The following is a 20,713-nucleotide window of genomic DNA, read 5'->3' on the forward strand; positions in this document are numbered from 1 at the left end:
CTTGGGGAAAGGAAACCGTCATTATCTGACCAAAACAACAAAAACTGAGAAGGAAAATTCATTTCCTTCCTAAAGCCAAATAGAAATAATTCGGGTATAATTTCGAGTTAACTTCTGTTGTAATTACTACTAACTTAGTCATTGAGCCCCCCAGTTTTCCTATACCTGAGGAACGAAGAGAAAGGTTTTGGAGCTCTTTGTGCCCAGTACGATTATTTGACCTTAATCTGTGAGCAATCTGAAGCAAAATCTCAGTACAGACAGCTAGTAGCACCAGTGGTCCAGGCCTTGGTGAAGCCTTCCTGGCCCCAGGAAGAGAAGGCATTGTCTGGAGATGGGAGTCAGTCAGCAAGCACAGCACTAGAGGCTCAGAGACCTGGGGGCCTGGGAGAGTGCCGGATCCCTGCCACCCCCTGCTGGGTACCTGCTCCCACCATCTGCTCATCCAGAACTGGAGATGTAGGGGGACAGAGAGACAGAAGTAGGGATGGATAAGAGATAGAAGGAAGAGTGGAATATAGAAAAAGAGAATAAGGGTGGTTAGAAGTCTTAGGATGTGGAGAAATGCTGGTACCAGATCATTTGCATAAATGGAAGCATCTTACATACCTGCTCAGTAGGTCAGGAACAGGGAAGAGCCCACCAGTATAAGAAAACAACTTTAACATGTTGGTACTATTGAAGATGTGTGCCTTCAATTTGAAAATTATGTGTTCTTTTTTTTTTTTTTTTTTAACAAAATATACAATATTGATCTTATTTATGTATCTGGGCTGTTTCAACACAATTTATTAGTGGCTACCTAATTCCAAAAGCAAAATGTTAGTTTTGTTCATAATCTTTTTTTTACATAATAACATATTGTTGTTATAACTGGTAGATGTTGATTCAGAGGACGTTGGTTTCTGATCCAAGTTTAGACATAAGCCATGTCCGTCTTCTTTTACCAGCACTTTATTAAGCACCATGAAAACAGATCATGACAAGTGAGCTTAACCACATTAAACATATTGTCTCAGCCATTACTAAGTATCTGCTTGAGGAGCTGAACATGGTGAGATTTCACTCTGTGCTTCCTTATTTTGGTTTTTATTTTATCCGTAAGACATGTATTAGAAGGGGTGGCATGGCCCTTTAAGGATAGTTTTGACACTTCACGAATATATTTTAACAGTCATCCACCTGAAACTGAGCCACGTTCTAGAGCAGATACAGGATTGCATGTGTGAAAGACCAGCAATCTTAGAAAAATGGGCATAACATAAATATAAGTAATATATATAGCCCCTTGGTAACCTCTGCATTAAAAAGATGCTTTTAGAGAAAGAAGTTGGAAGACTTAAAATATCATACATTTCTATGTCATGGAACTCTATGGTAATTTAAACCATTATAACTGATTTATAAAAGACTACTTCAAGAGGGCTAACTTTCTAAAGAGCAGGAACAATTTGTGTTTTGAACATGAAAAGTTAACATAATAACCAAGAAACTGAACTCTTGACGTGACCTCTAATAGGTAACTTTGGGCAAAAGTTGATAGGAGGTCTGCAAGTAATGTATATTGGTGTCCATGTTAAAAGTCACCTGTACAAGAATCAGACAGGTCATGAATTAGTTCAGAGAGGTCCTATACAAGTGCCAGATAGTATGAGCAGTTACCTGTATGCTATGTTATCTGGCCAGCAGAGATGAGTTCAGCTCGTTATTCCGTATTCTGTTTTTTTAAAAGTTTTTGTATGTAATAGAGGGTTTTTCACCTATGAAGTTGAGTGAATTAGTGAAGCCTTCTTAAATTTGATACTCATTAAGTTTAGAAGGTTACAGAAGTAAAGTTTTACCTACAGTGCAGTGCATGGACTGTTCAAGATTGGATGTTTGGCTGGAAGATGCTTTATCACTGCATTATCAAAATGGTTATAATTTTGCATTATTACTCTCCTTGATTTTGATTTAGCTTTATAATTATAAATTTAGTTTCTGTCCTTTAGTTAATGCTACAGTAGTTAGTATTTATAACGGTTTTATTGGCATGAAAGTTTTGATTAAGCTAAGGCATATGTATTTAGTTATGAATCCTCCCTATATTCCTATTGCTAAATAAAGCAGGTGTATGTAAAATCCTCCCTGCACGTAGTCCATACAGAAACTTTAGAATCCTGAGATGCTTTCCCCCTATAATGTGGAGGAGTAGGAAGGCTTCAGGGCCCCTCACTTCTGGGTGGCCTACATGGAACAGGCTGTCAGCCTCTTTCCTGCTCACATGTGCTGCTCGACACGGAGAAGTTCTGTACAGAAAGCAGGAGCATCCTTCATGAGGCGGTACTTGGGGCAGACACTGAGCGCACTGTACTCATCTTTGGTATCTGCCTCTCTAAAATAGACCACCATGTATTTGCGAAGGGGAGTCTGGTTTCTCAGATCGCTGCAGAAGAGGTTAAAGGCAAGGGGGAACAGGTCTTGGGAGTTCTCATGGGGGCTGCCCTCACTCTTGTCACAGGTACTATCACACATGGTGTTGACGTCATTGGAAAGTAGGAAAATGATTTTATCCACTGCTTTCTTCTGAGTGGTAAGCCACTGCACTGGACCCATCTCCGCTATTTTCTTTTTCTGCCACTCTTCAAGAATAACCTCGCTTCTGCAGTGGTTTTGAAGAAATTCAGTGAAGTGACACACTGTGTGATGGAAGCATATTTCAGATGGGTAAACCACAAGAACCTTAATGGGGGCCAGGAGGGTGGCAGTAGGGAAGGAGGCCTTCTTGATCCTTTCTGTGGGGGGAAGAGAGCGTTTGTTAGCTAGGAACGGCACACAGCAGGCCGTCACTCTAATCTGAACCACCACTAGTAAATGAACCCCAGCGAGGGAATATTGGCTGAGCACCAGGGACGTTGTTACTGCCAGCAAGGAAAATACCCCCCCCCCCCATGTTCCTTTTGAACATACCACCTGAAACACACTGATGCTCAACACAACCTTAAAGATGCTCTAAATGATGTATTTTCAAGTCCCCATCACTACGTCAGTCTTCTTAACCCATATCTTTTCAAATGAAGTCACAGAAACTGTTTAGGTTGGAGGTACTTTGTTTTAGGTGGGTGGTTCTAACCAGTATTACATAGTGTCCTATATAAACAGGGCTACCTGACCTGTGCCCTTCACATCACATTTTGAATTAAGTCAACTCAGTAATTGATCCATCTGATGCCTGCAAATGGTAGTCTTTGTGTGGTTGTGTTAGGTTAACTGGTACCCCATTTCAGCTGGAACTTGACTGGAATTCTGTACGTGCTACAGAACAGAAACTACATACGAAAGTACTATAGCTAATACAGGCCAGATCATATCCCCTGAATAGAAGTATTCCCAAGGTCAGGGTTCCACATGGCTTTCTTACTTAGGTTATGAGATTAATCTCGTTCTATCCACAACATCACAAAGGACTCATACGGTAAAAGGAGAAGCAGTGGGCTTCCTTCTCGCGTGTATCTGTATAAATACTCTGACTTCTGTATTTAAGTTCTTGATGTTTAAAGAGTTGGCAAGGACCCTGAGGTACACGAATTCAAGTGAGTATTGTTCTTATGCTATGGGACAATTATTTTTAAAAAGTAGGAACTAGCTTGGAGTACCTGTTACAGGCAAAAATGCAATTCGCTATTCGCTGTCTTGTGCCCATTGTAGTGCTTGTAGGTGCCCCAATGGTTAAAATGAAACCGGTGGTAGTCACCGGATCGAGAGGTCCCCATCCCTGCTTTGCCTTGGTTGTGACTAAGTCATCATTATCAGTATTTTTGGAGAGTTCTAGGGCATTACATCAGTGCTCTTGCCTTGATGCCAAAATGTAACTGCTTCTGGAGGAATCTTTTAAAAAATTCACTGTTATTTCCTCATTCAGGTTTCTTTAAAGAACTAATCATAACACTTACTGTGCCTCCATATTACGTAGATCCCAGCCGCCAGCAATGCTGTGGCCCCCAGCAGGGCTGGGAGGAGGAAAGGCTGCCAGCCACCCATCATGCTTCTGCCTGGAGAAAACAAAGTTGATTTACTTTCAGCAAAACAAAGCCAAATTTATCTCCTATTTGGAAACAAGATTTTTACTCTATACTCTGTAGCAGTTTAGATTTCTTTTTTTTTTAACGTTTATTTATTTTTTTAATTTTCTTTTTTTTTTTTTTTTTTTTTTGAACGTTTATTTATTTTTGGGACAGAGAGAGACAGCATGAACGGGGGAGGGGCAGAGAGAGAGGGAGACACAGAATCAGAAACAGGCTCCAGGCTCTGAGCCATCAGCCCAGAGCCTGACGCGGGGCTCGAACTCACGGACCGCGAGATCGTGACCTGGCTGAAGTCGGACACTTAACCGACTGCGCCACCCAGGTGCCCCCGTTTACTTATTTTTGAGACAGAGAGACACAGAGAGAGACAGAGCATGAATGGGGGCAGGGTCAGAGAGAGGGAGGCACAGAATCGGAAGCAGGCTCCAGGCTCCAAGCTGTCAGCACAGAGCCCGACGCAGGGCTCGAACTCGTGAACCGCGAGATCATGACCTGAGCCGAAGTCGGACACTTAACCGACTGAGCCACCCAGGTGCCCCGAAGTTTAGATTCCTATTAACACCAAGGGTCAGTAGATCTCTAGGGGGTCTTCAGATTGGTGCATTTTTCCGTAGAGTGTCCAGGCCGTTTGTTAGATTCTCAAAAGGGATATGGGACCCAGGAGGTTAAGAAAGTTCTGCCAAAATCATTTTGGCTTCTTACTGCACTTACATACAGGCATTTTCACCCTGGTAACCAGAGTTTGCATTCAGGTTTTTTGTTCTTTGATGAATTGATGTTATTCTCAGTGTGATTACTTAATACATGGGACACACAGATGCCATTTTTCAAGGCTGTTTTGTTAGACTGACAAACACGGTGGGTAATGCCACCTCCCACAGGAATATCTGTCAGGTAAGCTCAGGAATCCATAGGCACTGTGCCCACACAGAAGTCAGGACTGTTAGGCACCTAGGTTGTCAGTTTGTTGGGCTGAGTTTCTGAGAGTAACACTTTGCAACTTTTGACTCCCGCCCGGGCTAGTTCTGGGAACATTTGTCTGTCTGTAATAAGAGAACTACCATCTCTAAATCCAGAAGGACATTTTCCCCAAATATGCTGCTCTCAGGCATCAGTGAGGTGTGTCTTTGGGGGCCAATATTGCTAATTTGTGGCTGAGTGACCATATCAAATTACAGGAACAGGCCGGGCCACTGAGGCTGGTAAGAAAATCACAGTGCGGTGAAATGCACATTCCCTCATGGACTCAGTCCTTTAGCGCCACTGACTTTTCAGTAGGTCCTTGTAGCACAATGAACATCCATTCTGCGCTGTTTATTTTTCCCCCTTCTTGTGTGCATCCTCTTTCATAAAGGATCTCGTGGTGGATTCGCAAATGAAGCCTCCATTCCCGATCAGCTGTCAGGGCCTCTGGCACGGTGGTGTGGACATCTTCCCCTGCACCCCAGCCCCTCACCGTGTACACAGCAGGGGCTCCTGCACCCTCCTGCAGGTGCATGCCCACCCTGGCCCCTATTGAATGGGGTAGTGCTGCTGGGCCTCAGGCCCTGAACCTCTCTGATCACCCTGCACCTCTCTGATCACCCTGCACAAATGGCTGGGCACTTACGACCATCCAGCGGGAAGGAGATGCCAGTCTGTGGGCAAAGCACAACTGTTCCTTTGCGTCGGATGCAGTCATTGCCACAAGTATGGAAATACGGAGTCAGCTGAGGGAAAAACAAGAGGCTTGGGAAGCTCGCATCATGCTTCAGAGCAGAAGCTCAGCATAATGCCTACTCCCACCAAAATGTCTCCCCCCTTTCTCTCCTGGTTTGAACCGCACCCCCACCCCAGCATTGTAATAGGGTGAAAAAAAAAAAACAAAACAAAACACATTTTTTGCCTTGGTCACACTTCCATAACAAAGCCCTAAAATCCAAACCAGCAACCTGAGACCAAACACCTGACTCCTGAATTGTGAATGTAAACTTTGTACATGGTGCTAACATGTTGGCTTCCTTATCTAAAAGGGTTAGGTCACAGCCTAATACATATACAAATATTTCCTCTAAAAAAAAAAAAAAAAAAAACAACTCGGAGCAGTAGAGCTCCTATTGACAGATATATCCTCTGGGACTAGGAAAGTCTGGTTCCCTGGAAAAGGGGTGCAGTCATAATATGCAGACAGGTATCTGCTCCCTTTGGCGTGCCTGAGTGCTACCTTTATGTTCCAGGGAATGAAAAACAAAAGCTCCTTATGCCTTGGGTGTGGCTGTGTCCCTCTATGACCCTCCATGTCCCCACATCATAAACTCGGAGCTGAAAGAGACCTGAGAGCATCTGCCCGGGCCAGCTTCCTGTTTTCCAGCCGACTAGACTCATGCCGAGAGGACAGGCAGCTGCCCTTCAAAGTTCATATGCTGCTCGAAACCCAAACCTTCTGATTTTAAATCCTTTGTTGCTTCATTTTGCAGTTAAAACCGAAACTTGGGAAAATTAAATGGTACTCCTGTCTCGGAAGTTCTCTGAGGCTCTGTGACTAAAACGGAAAGTCAATAGCCACTAATAAAAGCAAAAGGGATCATGGCCCGAAGGTTTGCTTCCACCTTTGCCTCCATAACGAATGAGGCAAGGGTTCCCCACTTGTTGCTTAGTGCAGGCAGCCGGCAGAAGCGAACCGGGGGTGGGAGCTCATCAGCGCCCGTGACCGGTGGCCTGTGCAGCAGCAGCCAGTCCCCCAAGCGCCCCTGCCCTCGCGGACGGCTCGGTGAGCCTTACCTGGACCATAGCACCTTCACTCTCCCCAGTCACCGGGATCACCACAGAAGTTCGCGTTGGGGGTTTGTTCTGGGGCAGATTGAATGAGACAGCATGGAGAATCATGAGCCAGGGGAGTGAGAACCAAGATTGCCAGTGAAAAGACTGCTCTTCCCAAACTGACTCAACTCCTCAGACTCTGCGTGAATAAGCATTCATTTCCTACTTCGGATACGTCTACCTCTGGTTGGTTTTAGATTCCCAGGGACTTGTGTTCATTTGTTAAAGGAGTCAAAACAGCCCCGCACACCTAGATCAGGGACCCACCCGCCTGTGCCGTTACAATGGAGAGCCTGTCCAGGGAATCCTAGGGGACCTGCATTTTCCTCGTTACCAAGGTGAGCAAGGCTGGGGGTGGTGTTAGGAAACGAAGGGAAGAGGTACCTCCAGCACGTTAGAAAACCCGATTACAATGCGATTTTGGATGAGAGCCATGTATTTGTTTCCAAGGGGGCTGGTTGTAAAATTCACTTCCACCACCGTCTTGTTCTTCTTGCAGGCAGTGACGTTGGGATCCCACAGACTTCCTGAGTCCAGAGAGAATCACATGGACGGTGTTGCAAACTGCCCCTCATTTAAGTCTCCCAAAGGGCTTGGCCAAAACATATCTAAGTTCTCTGGCATGCGTGCATCCAAGGGCTCTCTGCACAGTGTACCTTTTACTAGTCCTTGCTCCCAGCATCGCAAAGTACCTGCTGCCCAAGAAAGTTTAGGGGCCCCGTATCACCACTTTGCTGAGATAGCTTCCCTGGGCTGGGGGCGGGGGGTGGTGTTGGAGGCACAGATGGGGTTCTACTACTCCCTTCAATTCTCAACATCCATTTTGAGTTAAGGGTTGAGGTCAGCATTTTTTCCTTTCCAGGATGGGGAGGAGGAGCCCCAGGCCAGAAGACATGTTTAAGGTTATAGAGCGAGTGGATAGCCTGACAGGCCTACTCAGTGAGACAAAGTCAGTTGTTTGATTTTTGGGACTTGCAAATCAGTACCAGGTTAATTTCCAGGAACAGAAGAGATGGGAGTGTGTGGTGTTTTCCCCACGGGGGAGAGCATGTCAGGCCCTAGCTCAGAACCGTCTTTGGAGGGGGGGTCTAGGACTGATGGAAGGCCCTCAGAGCTCCCCACACCCACTGTGCCCTCCACAATCCAGATCTCTTTTGGTGGGAGGCAAGAAAGGAAGCATAAGCTCCAAGTCTGCCTTCCACGAAGGAGTCTGTGTGCAGTTCAGTCTGATGGGGTGCACAGGGATGCCCGCTGGGTTGGGGGTGCGTAAAAGATGGGGATTGGTTCCCTCATGTGCCACTAGCCTCATTAGCATCATAAGACTGTATTACCCAGAAATTTACAAGCACCCTTGTGAAATCCTTGGAAATCGGACACTTAGGACTGATTATCCTCAAGATACTTATTTCAAAACTCCAAGGGTAGAGGCAGATTCTAATAGTTTAGCCTGTGAGAGGTGAACTCCAGTGAAGACACAAGTTGAGAATATGCTTTGAGGTCATTACTTTAGCTAACACTCCCACCTCGAATGCTTGCTAATCCAAATGGAAGGTTCATTGGGCCCCCAGGGCCAGAGGTCAGTGGAAGGACTTACAGATTCCCCTCCAGTCAGGAAGGGCCTCCAATCAGCACCACTGTAAGTGCAGTTTGTACAGCGGGTGTTTTTCTGTGACTGTTGGCTCACTACCTAAACCTACTCAGAATGGGTCCTTCTCTGGACAGGCTGCTTGACTGAGTCGGCACAGTGCTGGCCAGGAGTGCTGGCCAGGGATCAGCCCTCTCCGTGCAACTTGGACACAGAACTCCCCTGCTCTGGGCCTCAGTTTCTTCATGGAAGATGGATTGGGTTGTGCTGGCTCCAGGTTCCTCTAATGATGAAAGCAAATATGTATTTACTTACCTGCCTTGATGCACTTTTTTTGGTATTTCATTATGTGGTCTAGGCAGCCTGGAGATTTGAATGGAAGTTTTTACGTTAGGAAAAAAAAAAGGAAGTGCTTCACTCCCTCACCAGCAAGCACACATGCACACATGCTTACCACACTTGTAACAAACTGCCAGAATACTCAAGATGTGAGGTAAGATAGCAAATTTAAATGGGATGCTAACATTTGGCATTTGGTGGTTAAACAGAAGACTACCCACGAAGTGATAACCAGAGTCTAATTTAAATACAACCTTTATCAGAATAGTATCTATGATCCCCGGGAGAAGACTTGAACCTTTGAAAAGGTTTGATAATATATGTAAATACCGCCTCTTCCAGGAAGTGGAACTCAATCCACCCCACACCCCTACCCCAGAATAGGGGGACATTTAGTCATTTGCTTTTTTACAAAAGTCATAGTAGAGAAATGGAAAATCAGTAGATTTACAAGGGAGATGCCTGGCAGGTACCACTTAACCAAGTGACGATGGTGAACATGACCAGTGACGTGGTGTGTATGTCACCTGCCCCTGATAGGAAGCGAGGACAAGGACACTCGACCTCTGCACTGTCTCTCCAAAAACTCACACCCCCAATCTAATCAGGAGACAAATATCAGACAAACCCAGACTAGGGGACGTTCTGCAGGATGCCTGGCCGGCACCCTAGATTGTCAAGGTCCTGAAGAACAAAGGAAGACTCAAACCTGTTACCAGAGGACACCGAGGGACACGAGGACTAAATGGGACTGGCACAGAAAGAGGGCATTCATGGAAAAGCAGGTGACATCCAAATAAAGTCTGGAGTTTAGTTAATAGGGATGTACCCATGTTGGTTTCTTAGCTTTGATAAACGTACCACGGTGACATCAAAGGTGAATGAATGATCGGGGAAACTGCCTGAGAGCTATATGGGGATTCTTTGGACATCCACACAGTTCTTTGTATTATCTTTGCAACTTTTCTGTAAAGCTAAAATTACTCCAAAATAAGACATTTATGTTTTTTAAAATGGGGTTTGGTCGCATCAAGAAAGCTGGAAACTACTATGTAGTAAGTTGTGGGGGCAAAAAGAATACCCCGGACCACACTCTCAAAGAACAGCAAGGAATCAGAAATTTACCCCATTTGGCTTGGACACCTTGCCAGAGGCAGAGGACAGGAATGGAGTACAGAACAGGTGACCCATCCCAGGTGAGGGTGGCATGGGAACCACTGTAGCCGGGCACCATGATGGCCCCTCTACACATGACACACGATCCTGTCTCATCCGCGCGGCAGCCCCGTGTGTGACCCTGAAGGCGTGACACTGGAGGGCTGGTTGTGTGCTGCAGCATAGGGGAAATAACCCAGTGTTCAACCCAGTGCCACCTGCATTTCACTGACAGCCCCGGGGGCCGACTGGGGTCCATGTGTCCTCAGAGACCCAGCCACTCCTCAAACACCACAGCCAGTGAGGAAGCCAGCCAACACTGGAGCCCACATTGTACCCACAACATTCTGCATTAGTGGCAGATGGTTAAAGTCACTGATCAAGAAGGCCCAGGGTTGGGACGTCAGCTTCACTCTTCCTGTGTGTGTAACCCAGGGCAAGTCACTTAAGCTCTCAATGTCTTCATCTATCCAACAACCTCAGGGCTGTTGGAAGCTTTGGTGACAGGATGCACGTCAGGTGCTCAGCTGGTGCCTGACACAAAGGAACAGGCTTTTCCCTACTTTTTATCTGACTTCCTCCTCTCCCCCACTCTGTGAGTGAGGCATAGTCACTACTGCGTCTCACGAGGAAACCAGACTCGGCGAAGCCAAATGCCTTGTCGAGGCACCCCAGCCTCTCTGTGCCAAACCACACACCAGACAGCAAGCATCCCTGCAAGACAGAGGATGACAGAGGAGTGAGGGAGTTACCTGGTGAGGTGAAATTCACAGACATGGAGGGGCTGTCTTCATTCATATTTGCATTGGGGATATTGTGGGCCCCAATGAAGTAGACTGTGTTCAGCTCCACAGGAAAACCTATGTAGGAAAACGTCCACTGCAAGGCAAAGCAAAGAACCCCTGAATTCCCAAAGCACTGCAACGCAGAAATGGAGTGCCTTTGTGTGCTGCCCTTTCCATTTATAATTGCATTCCTCTACCTACTGCTGAAACTTCTGTCTCCAGCTGATGTCTACTACGGGAACAGAGCTCACACCATTTGCCAGTGTAAGTCAAAGAATCAGAGAAGTGTAAACTTTTAGAGCCGGGATATAATTTAAGTTCAGCTCCCCTCACTTTGTGGCTGGGGAAACGGAGGCCCAGAGATGCTGACTTGCCCACGGCACACAGCCCAGAAGTGGCCAAAAATAGGATTTGAACCCAGGCATCCTACTCCAGGCTCCAAGCTGTGGCCGCTCAGTAGCCTGTGTGTACTGCACGTCACGTCTGCCCCCCAAGCAAAGGGGCGAGCTTTAACGACAATTAGCCGAAGTGCCTCAGCGCGCTCACTCTGCCGCCAGAGGGTCTGGTCTGAGTCTGGAAGGCTTCTGTGTAATTGCACCTCACGCAGCTGTAGGACTGGAGGTTACTCTTGCCTGTCACGCAGATCTTGGTGGCCTTCAACAAGCGGATGCTGGCTGCAGAGACAGGCAAGAAGGCAGCTGTTTATTTAGCACCTACTATGCGGCCAGCTTGATGCTGGAGGGTTTACATGCCTTATCCCAGTTCATATTTACAACAGTCCTGTAAGGTAGACACCTTTGCTGTCCTCTGTTTACAGATAGGGTGAGTGAGGCTTGGGGGATTTCAGGGAGCACTGCCTAAGCTTACAAAGCCACCAGTGGCAGATATGGATTTAACTCCAAAACCCAAGCTCTTTCCTCCTCACTGGTAACCCTCAATTTCACAGGATCCTGCAAAGGGGACTCTGGCTCTGCACTACCGTGGGTGTCTTTTAAGAGGAACAGGCCCCTCAGAGTGTCATCACCAAACCATGCTGTTCTGACTGCCCCTCCCTCCCCCTATTCCCTGCCTGGAAGGCTGACCACTCCTTCAAGGCCAAGCTCTCCTGTAATAACAGCTAACAAATGCAAATGCTCACTCTGTACTCGGTGTAGGGCCACTGCCTCACTGCACCACCTAGTTACAGTGCTCCCTGAGGACCCTCGCCAGCTCCCCGCTGCCTCCACCCCATTCAGATGGAGCACAGCTCCTTCTGGGACCCCCTGACACTGAGCCTGTGCCCCTCTGCTTGCCTCCCCCCGTCCTCTGAGAGCCCTACTGGGTGGGAACTGTGGCCGCCTCACCTCTCTGTGCCTGGCATTCCTGACTTGATGGAATTGAACTGAATTGAGCGGGTGGAAAGCAGAGACATGGGCTTTAGGCCCCCAGGATTGGTTCATTGAAAGAACTTGCAAGCTGCCTTGGGGGAAATGCCAGGACTTTCATGGTGCCATTTGGGAAACAGAAATGTACCTGAGCCAGCACTTTTCCTAAACTTGGTGGTGGCTGGGGGCTGGGGCGGGGGAGAGGGAAATCATCTCTGCACTTACTCTGTTTTCTTCCACAAGATATAACAAACCAAAGAGTACACAGATCGTAAGTAGACCACATGATGGGTTGTCACACTCACGTAGCCAGTACCCAGGCTGAGAAACACACCAGGAATGCCCTTCGTGCTGTCAGTTGCTCCCTACCCAAGAAGAACCACTACTGTGGCTTCCAACCACTTAGTTTTGCATTCAGATGTGGATGTGGACTCTGGAATCTGGTGTCTTATGTTTGTGAGATTCATTCATCCATACTGTGTTTAGTGACAGATCATCATACTCATTGCTGCATCGGGTTGGTTCTGTGATTCCAATTCTACTGTCAGGCATTTGATGCATTCCATTTTTTGGCTGTTATGAATAATGCTACCAAGAATAATCTAGTACAGCAGCACCCTACCCCCTTACTCACAGGGGATATGTTCCAAGACCCCCAGTGGATGCCTAAAACTGTGGAGAGTACTGAACCCTATCTACATTTTTTTCCTATACACACATACCTATGATAAAGTTTAATTTATAAATCAGGCACAACAAGAGATTAACAATAGTTGATAATAAAATAGAACAATTATAACAACAGACTGTAATAAAAGTTATGTGAATGTGATCTCTATCTGAAAATATTGTGCTGTGCTCGTCCATCTTCTATGTGATGAGGTGAAGCGAGGTGAATGTGGTTGGTGCTGACATAGCATTAAGCTACTATGGACCTTCTGAAGATACATCAGAAGGAGGACCGTCTGCTTCCAGCCTCTGGTTGACCGTGAGTAACTGAAACCATGGAAAGTAAAACCACAGATAAGGGGGGACCACAGTATGTGGCTTTTGGTGCACTTGTGTATTTACAGTATTCTGTTTGGTTCCTGCCAGCGGTGGAATTAATGGGTCACACGATCTGCACTTTCCTGCTTTAGTAGATACTTTATTGCTTGATGCAGACTTACCATCTGCCCGGAGTACCCAGCTCACATTCATCAAAATTGAATAGTCCTCCATTGCAACTCTGCTTCTAACAGGTTCCACTCGGAGGTCCCTCAAGTCTCCTGGGGTCAGAGTGTGTTGGACCATCCACTCTGGAGACGGTCCTGGGAAGAGGCAAAACTGCCTAAGAGGCTCTCCTCCCTGGCCCTACCCAACGCCATCTCCTCTGAGTGGCCCACCCCGATCCATCCTTTGCTCCCTATTCATCTCTTCTTCCTGCTAAGGCAGCACACGTCTCTTAGTGCTGGCTGATTTATGGCCAAGGAGATTGGTAACCTTCTGGCCCCACCCCACAGGGCACTTGGGACCACCCCATGTGCCTGTGCACTTAAGGATGTATTTGGCAAATTTGACATGCTTGTCCCTCATGTATCAGCCTGGACTCCAGCCAGCTGGCCCACACAACTCCCACTTCCTAATCACTGGTGGCCCCAACCCTCCTCCAGCTCACCTTTTTCCATCCACAATTCTTGGGCAGGAGCCCACTCATTCTTCAAAGGCTACCATCTCAAACACTCCTCCTTCTCTAAGACAGCTGCTTCCTGTTCTCCACTGTAAGTGACCTCCTTATCACAGCACTTGATCTCCCAGAGCGGCAGGCTTCACTTTCCACCATGAACGGGGATTCCGGCCCTGCCTGTGCCCCTCTTACTGGCCAGGAAGCCAGCCCATCTGAAACACTGGGAGCTCTGCCTTGCTGGGTAGAGGCTTCATCCACGTTGGCTAACAAAGCAATGTTTCACCCTCTCCCTGGTCTCCAATGACCCAGTGCCTGGATTTGGGCCCTCTAAAAGTCCACTGTTCTGTCAGTATAAAGCCCCAAATACCCATTCCCTAGCACACCTACCAGGTTCAGAGCCACACTGAATGGTCTGCAAGAGAGAAAGAAAGTACTGTGTTGAATGTCAGCAAACCATAAGCCTTCATTTGCCAAATTAGACAAAACACCATATTTTTCTTAAAATGAATATACAAGTGGCAAACTTTCAGAGAAAAGTTGGGCTGGTTCCACTTCAGTTTAGGGGAGACTAAGCTGGCCCATCGTAGGCTACGATAGACCTTAGATTAGCTATCAATATACTTAGATCCTCAAGCCTGCTCATCGCCACACTTAAAAACTAGAGTTGGGTCTCCACTCCTGTCTGTGCCTCACCCCCTTTCCCTGCTATAAGCAGGGGTGATCTGGACCATCATAAAGACCCCTTCCCACTCTAATGTTCAAGTGTAGATTTTGAGGACCATCCAGAGAACCTATTGATTCTCTCCAGGTTAAGGACTAGCTGTGCCAAGAAGATAAATGGAAGAAAGTTATGAATGCAATCCAAAGTGCTGTCCCAGTGTCTTTAAAATATTCCTCCTCTGATACAAAAGGACTCACCTGAGCTAGCTATTCAGAAAATCAAAAAGCAGTTGTGATTTCATCATGTTATCTTTTGAAAAGAGTTTTTAAAAACTCTTGATCATTAGTGCCCAAAAAGGCCAGTACTAAATCCTTTAGGGTTAATGGCTCATGTCATTTTAAGAAACAAATAATCAGTACTTTTGTTTTGGAAGAAAATACTGGATCTAAAATATTTAACTTTCAGGCAGCAGCAAGTTCCAGTGACAAGACCCTATACAATAAAAGTCAACCAGCTCTGGGGAGCCTGGGTGGTGCAGTCGGTTAAGCGTCCGACTTCAGCCAGGTCACGATCTCGCGGTCCGTGAGTTCGAGCCCCGCGTCGGGCTCTGGGCTGATGGCTCGGAGCCTGGAGCCTGTTTCCGATTCTGTGTCTCCCTCTCTCTCTGCCCCTCCCCCGTTCATGCTCTGTCTCTCTCTGTCCCAAAAATAAATAAAAAACGTTGAAAAAAAAAAAAAGTCAACCAGCTCTGGAGTCTGATCCCTCTCAGCCTGTACATTTCCAAACATCTTGTAAGACAGAAGGTAAAACTTTTGATGGTTTGAGTAATATGGGTTTGGGTGACATTGTTAGTCCCTCATCTTTGTCTTTTTAAAGCTGAACTCCAAGTAATATCAGACATTTTTTTAAACAAATAAGACACCATAGTGGGAGTTGAGTTCTTGTCAAAGGGCTGGTGAGACAAATTTTAGGAAGAAGCAAAGCAACAAGGAGCGTAGCTGGAGGCACCAGGGCACATGATCGGGGTTCATCTTTCCATAATCATGAACAAGTAACCACCATGTTTTACGCTCTATGCTAAGAGAGCAGGGATATAGTTTCAAATGCTGTTTCATAAGATTTTTCTTCACTAGTGAGCCAAAAGATTCCCTCAATCCTTCGAGGCCCTGGGGAGAAAAGGAAACCAGCCAGAGTTCAACAGATTACTAGCTCCGGGTCATGGTACCCTCGCACAGCATCAATCAACATGGCAAAAAAGGGCAAGCAGTAATGGAGAAGCAGGGTTTTTTTGTTTTGTTTTGTTTTTTAACGTTTATTTATTTATTTTTGAGAGAGAGAGAGAGAAAGAGAGAGAGAATATTCTCTATAAGTATGGGAGGGGCAGAGAGAGAGAGAGAGAGAGACAGACAGACAGACAGACAGACTGACAGAATCTGAAGCAGGCTCCAGGCTCTGAGCTAGCATCACAGAGCAGGACGCGGGGCTCGAACCCACGAATCCCGAGACCATGACCTGAGCCGAAGCCGGATGCTTCACCGACTGAGCCACCCAGGCGCCCCGAGAAGCAGTTCTTGTACCCCAAAGTGGGCAGACCTCGATTGCAAGCGTAACTATTAACAATATTGAGTGCCTACCATGTGCCAGGCTCTTTGCTGCTGCCTTGCAAGCCCTGTCGCTGTTCCTCACTAGACCCAAGTGAGTCTTCCTTCTACAGATGAAGACACCGAGCCTCAGTGAGCATAAATGACCGAATCCAGAACACCGGCTGGCATTTGAGCCGGGGCCCTCTGATTCCGACGCCCCTGACTCAAGCCTGAAGCCCAGGACGGCGTGTCGGGCTGACCCAGAGGGCGCATGTGTGCCCCTTCCAGGGGGCCCTCGGAGAACAAGCATGAGATGGGGCGTCGGACGCCGTCAGGGTCGGGGCTCCAGGGAGGGAACGTGGGAAAGGGGCGCGGGCGGAGGCTTACCGGCTCCGTGGACACCAATCCCCAGCACAGCGCGGCCAGACTCAGCAGCGCTAGCGACATCGCGGAACCCCCTTCAGCCCCCGGCCGGCCGCACTCTTATCTCGGCGCCCGGGGCCATCCCTCGGGGCCCCGCCTCCCGCAGCGCCGCCCCGGCCCCGCCGCCCGCGCCGAGGGCGGACCCCTCTCTGGGTGGCAACGTAGGAGCGCCGGGGCCCGCCTGCCGGGGCTCGCGGGGATGGGCCGCGTCCCAGAGCCTCGGGGCGCCTGGTGGGCAGAGCACCGGCGGTCCCGGCGCGCTCCGGGCCGCGTGCACACGTGGGAGCAGTGAGCCAAGTGCAGGATTGCACACGCGCGCTCGGGCCAGCCCGCAGACCCGGTCCGAACCGCCCGCCAGTCGTTCCCCTCCAGGCCGCGGAGAGCGCGCGGTGCGCCGGCGCCGCCAGTTACAGGGTAGCGGGGCGAGGGCCCTGACGACGCCGCCGCCGCCGCTCCGCCGCAGCACCCCCCCCCCCGCCCCGCCCCGGGCCCCAGCTGCCGAGGGTGAGTAGCATGGGGCGCGCCCCGACCCGCACGGCCCTGGCCGCAGACCGGAGCCCCGGGCGGCCTCGGGCCGGGAGTGGGTGAGTCGGGAGGACCCGGGCTGGACGCCGAGGCAGGAGCCCCACCTTCCGCACCGGCGCCCCTTCCTCCCCCCCCCCCCCACCGCCCCCGAGACAAAAGGGTGGGACGCGGGTAGCCGAACCTCGCTGAGTTCTTCGCGGCAGCTAGTACTTCTGAGGAACTAAGTTGTGTGTTGTTAGAGTAATGGAAACCTGGTGTGTTTACTGCCAAACAAAACGAGGTCTGAAAGTAACACTTGGGTGTCCGAAGGCGGAAGCGTCGGACGCTGTCAGTATTTCGCTGTTCCCAAGAATCACGCGCCGCCTTAAATGCAAATCCCCGGCCGGCCCTCAGACACTTGTTCTGACCCCTGGGCACCCACTGGGCTCCGCTTTTACAAGCCCTCTTTTGGTAATTCTGCCGCCTGCGGCTGGCTGGAACCATCCTTTGAGACACAGTGATTTGGGAACAGGTTAACAAAAAATTAGTTGGGCTAACAGTGGATCTCAGAGCTTAGATCTGGGCTGCTGCAGTCCCCTGTTTGCAAAGGACCAAGTTAGGTTGACCAACTCCAGGCCACTGAAACTTGCAGGCCATGTTAGCGGCCTTCCTACAGATGAAGAGATGAAGGCCTAGAGACGGCCCTGAAACTTATGGAGGGAATTGTCAGCTGGTGAGAGGTTGACTTTATCAAGCAGCTGGTTTTGCTGAGGTCCTACTATGTGCCAGGCCTGGCTCACTTGCCGGGTACAGATTTCGGGCTACATGGACTGGAGCTCAGTCTCAAGGTCAGCTAGAGCTCTGGCATGCGTACATGTGGGGCTCCAGGTGACGTTTCCAGAGGATTGGTCTGGTTCCTGACCCTGGAGAATTGACTGACGGGAGATTGTTGCCTCATCACTGCCTGGGGCTGGGTCACTCTGGGCCCCTTACTCAACCTCTCTGAGTTGCTTTGAGCTATGTGGTCCTTGAGACCTTTTACAGCTCTGATAGTTGTCTGTCTTCTCAGCAAACACCTGCAGGGTGCCAGTCCTGGAGTGCAAAGGTGAATGACACACAGGTACTGGCTGATGGGCGCTCTCTGGGGATGAATGTGGTGAGTGCATGTTCAAGGGCATGTGTGCCTGCCCTGCTGTGAAATTGCAGTTGGAGACAGGCCCCTAGGCCCGGTGGAGATCATGAACTTTGTCCCCGGGTGCCAAGGAACAACAACAGCCGAGGTTTAGGCAGTGGTCAGTTTAAGCTTTAGAAAGGCCACTTGGGTGACTGTGCAGGGCAATGGGGTCCAGCCCCTCTGAGACCAGCGAGAAGGTGGCTGCTAACCAATATGCATTCCCTCAATGAACAGGTGAGTCCCCGTTGTGGGCCAGGCTCCGAGCTATGCTGGCTTTACAGCTGTGTGTTGGGACCATGAGTGCGAGAGGTGTGGGAACAAGCAGGGATGCAGAGCTGAGGCCTGGAGATAGGATTTATGAGTAGGACATTTATAGGGGGTGAAAAAAACCCGGGATGAGGGAGCAGCCCCGGGGGATCAAATGGGGCAGAGAGGTCAGGGTGTGTCACTCGCAGTCAGGGGTGGCTTTGACAAGAGGGGATGAAATGGACATGGGAGGAAATGCATTCAGAGATGGGAGTTGGGTGGGGGTGGTTTTAAGAAAAGGAGGGTCTTGGGGCGCCTGGGTGGCGCAGTGGGTTAAGCGTCCGACTTCAGCCAGGTCACGATCTTGCGGTCCGTGAGTTCGAGCCCCGCGTCAGGCTCTGGGCTGATGGCTCAGAGCCTGGAGCCTGTTTCCGATTCTGTGTCTCCCTCTCTCTCTGCCCCTCCCCCATTCATGCTCTGTCTCTCTCTGTCCCAAAAATAAATAAACGTTGAAAAAAAAATTAAAAAAAAAAAAAGGTCGAAGGTTCTTTCTCCAGGGGCAGGAGCTGATGAGTGAAGGGGGAGTTGAGTGTGGTGTGGACGTCACTGAGCATGTGGTAGCAGGGGTGGAAGGAGGGACGCTGAGCAGCGTGGGGTGTGGGCACAGCGCTGACAGCGCCCTGGCCCTCTGGGGCTCTGGGATGGTGATGATGCCCATGACCAGCTCTGTAGACAGGACTGCGGGATGGGCGTGGAGGGGAAGGACTTGTAGCCACCGCTGGTGTTCTCTGTAGGCAAGCAAGCTGTGCCTGCTTGGGGGGTGGACGGGTGGGGGGGGGGCCCATGCTGGCTCGGAAGGTCATTCCAAAAAGTGTTCTTCATGAGAGGTCCTTGTTGATAAGCATACAGCCTTCTAGGGGCCCGTTGGAAGGGACACCATTGGTTTGAATACCTAAGCCCAATAACATTGTGGCTTTACAAACTGGAGGCAGGGCCACTAAGTGTCCAGGTGTCTTAGCTTCCTCTCTCTCTGTGACCTGTGGCATGTCGCTGCCCTTCTCAAGGCCTCAGTTTCCTTTTCTGTAAAATGGGAAAGATGAGACTGTGAAGTGGCTCAGTGAGGTGACTGGAGCCTGTGAGGGAAGCAGCCTTTGGAGATACTTGGACCTTCCCCCTTCAGTCCTGAATTCTGCCAGGTCTGGGTTTCTCAAAGGGCCACCACGCAGTGCACCTTCGCATCCACAGTATCCTGGTATTTAGGCCTTGGCATCCTGGTATTTAGGAGGCACTGTTAAATGCTTGAATGAATCAATTATGCACACCTTCCCCCCATGGTGGTGCTTACACCGGCCTACCCGGGAGAGCTGCTTTGGGCTTCTTCCTCTTTCTCCTCTTCCTCCTCTGGTGGAGTGAAGGTCGGGGCCTCTGCTGGAGCCCAGAAGTCCACCCTGTCTAGTCCCTGTGACACCTGACCCCAGACTCCCTGGAACAGGCTCTGTGCCACCGCTGGCAGTTGAGACACCAGGGTTTGCCTGGATGTGCTAATCACCAGCTGCTGGCCTTGGGCGAAGCTCTCATTGTGTTGGAGTCTCAGTTTCCCTATCTGTAACATGGGGCCAGCATCAGCTCTGCTGGTCTGGCAGGGCTATTGGGAGACTACAGAGAGAGAAAGAGAGTTGAAGGATTTCAAGGTGTTGTGTCAGTTTAGGGGCAGGAAAGTCAGGATGACAAAAAAATTAATGCCTCCCTGACCCAAATAAGGAAATTCCTTTGGATCCAAGTGCATTGACACTCTCAGGTTCTGTATCCTTTATCAGGCCTTTGTTTCTCTGCCTGGTCCATCCCGGGGAGAACAAGGCCATTGAGGTTGTTGACACTTCCCCTGGGCCCTGCCTCCGCCCAGGTGGAATTTTCCACTTTGCTCCTTTTGCAAATATTAATCAAGGTCCTGGCCAGTAACAGTGGACTCATTGTCTCATGAAGAGCAAGCCGGTTCTGGCTGCTTCCCAGGGCCTCAGCGGCCCACCCCAGCTGGGGCTTGGGTGTAGTGGGAGCACCTGTGTCCTCGGTACTCCTCCCACCCGTGTTCTCCTCCAGCTCGTTGGGCTTCGCAGGGTCAAGGGTAATGCCTTCTTTGAGCCAGGGACATGAAGCCTCACTGAGGCCCCGCGCCCACTGTTCCCAGCAGGGCCACAGGACTGCTGTTGTCTGCTCTGCTGCCATGGCGTGGAGGGGCCAGCCCAGGAAAGAACGCAGATGGGGCCAGGTGGTGAACTCCACGTTAATATGACTTCTGCCTGTTCTGGGACAAAACCCTGTGAAGTCGCAGCCCACGTGCACTTGCATTAGTGTTTGCATGTGTTGC

The 20,713-nt window shown here is 49.4% G+C and overlaps 2 protein-coding genes across 5 annotated transcripts in view; one reads left to right on the forward strand and one right to left on the reverse strand.

Annotated features, from left to right (window-relative positions):
* Positions 1-693: 693 nt before the first annotated feature.
* On the reverse strand, positions 694-17,560 carry IL17RB (interleukin 17 receptor B). Of its 2 annotated transcripts, none has more exons than XM_040454795.1 (11): positions 17,131-17,560; positions 14,145-14,169; positions 13,261-13,401; positions 11,274-11,401; positions 10,695-10,821; positions 8,764-8,811; positions 7,248-7,390; positions 6,825-6,893; positions 5,674-5,773; positions 3,933-4,031; positions 694-2,774 (listed from the first exon to the last, which is right to left on the reverse strand). In XM_040454795.1, the coding sequence occupies exons 3-11, from the start codon at positions 13,382-13,384 to the stop codon at positions 2,260-2,262; spliced, it is 1,353 nt and encodes a 450-aa protein (XP_040310729.1). In that variant the 5' UTR covers positions 13,385-13,401; positions 14,145-14,169; positions 17,131-17,560; the 3' UTR covers positions 694-2,259. The 2 variants fall into 2 exon arrangements, with proteins under 2 accessions (XP_040310729.1, XP_040310728.1); XM_040454794.1 differs by lacking the exon at positions 17,131-17,560 and adding an exon at positions 16,389-16,543.
* CHDH (choline dehydrogenase) overlaps positions 16,814-20,713 on the forward strand; it is a 40,674-nt gene continuing 36,774 nt past the window's right edge. Inside the window, exon 1 of one of the 3 annotated variants that reach the window (XM_040454790.1) lies at positions 16,814-16,928. The gene's annotated coding sequence lies outside the window, so the exon portion shown is untranslated. Of the gene's footprint in view, positions 16,929-18,204; positions 18,337-20,536; positions 20,615-20,713 lie in introns of those variants that run through there. The other 2 variants (XM_040454791.1, XM_040454792.1) reach the window with 2 other exon arrangements.

Source organism: Herpailurus yagouaroundi, unplaced genomic scaffold (assembly GCF_014898765.1).
Source record: "Herpailurus yagouaroundi ecotype Mexico unplaced genomic scaffold, PumYag 213, whole genome shotgun sequence".
In the NCBI taxonomy this organism is placed as follows: domain Eukaryota; kingdom Metazoa; phylum Chordata; class Mammalia; order Carnivora; family Felidae; genus Herpailurus; species Herpailurus yagouaroundi.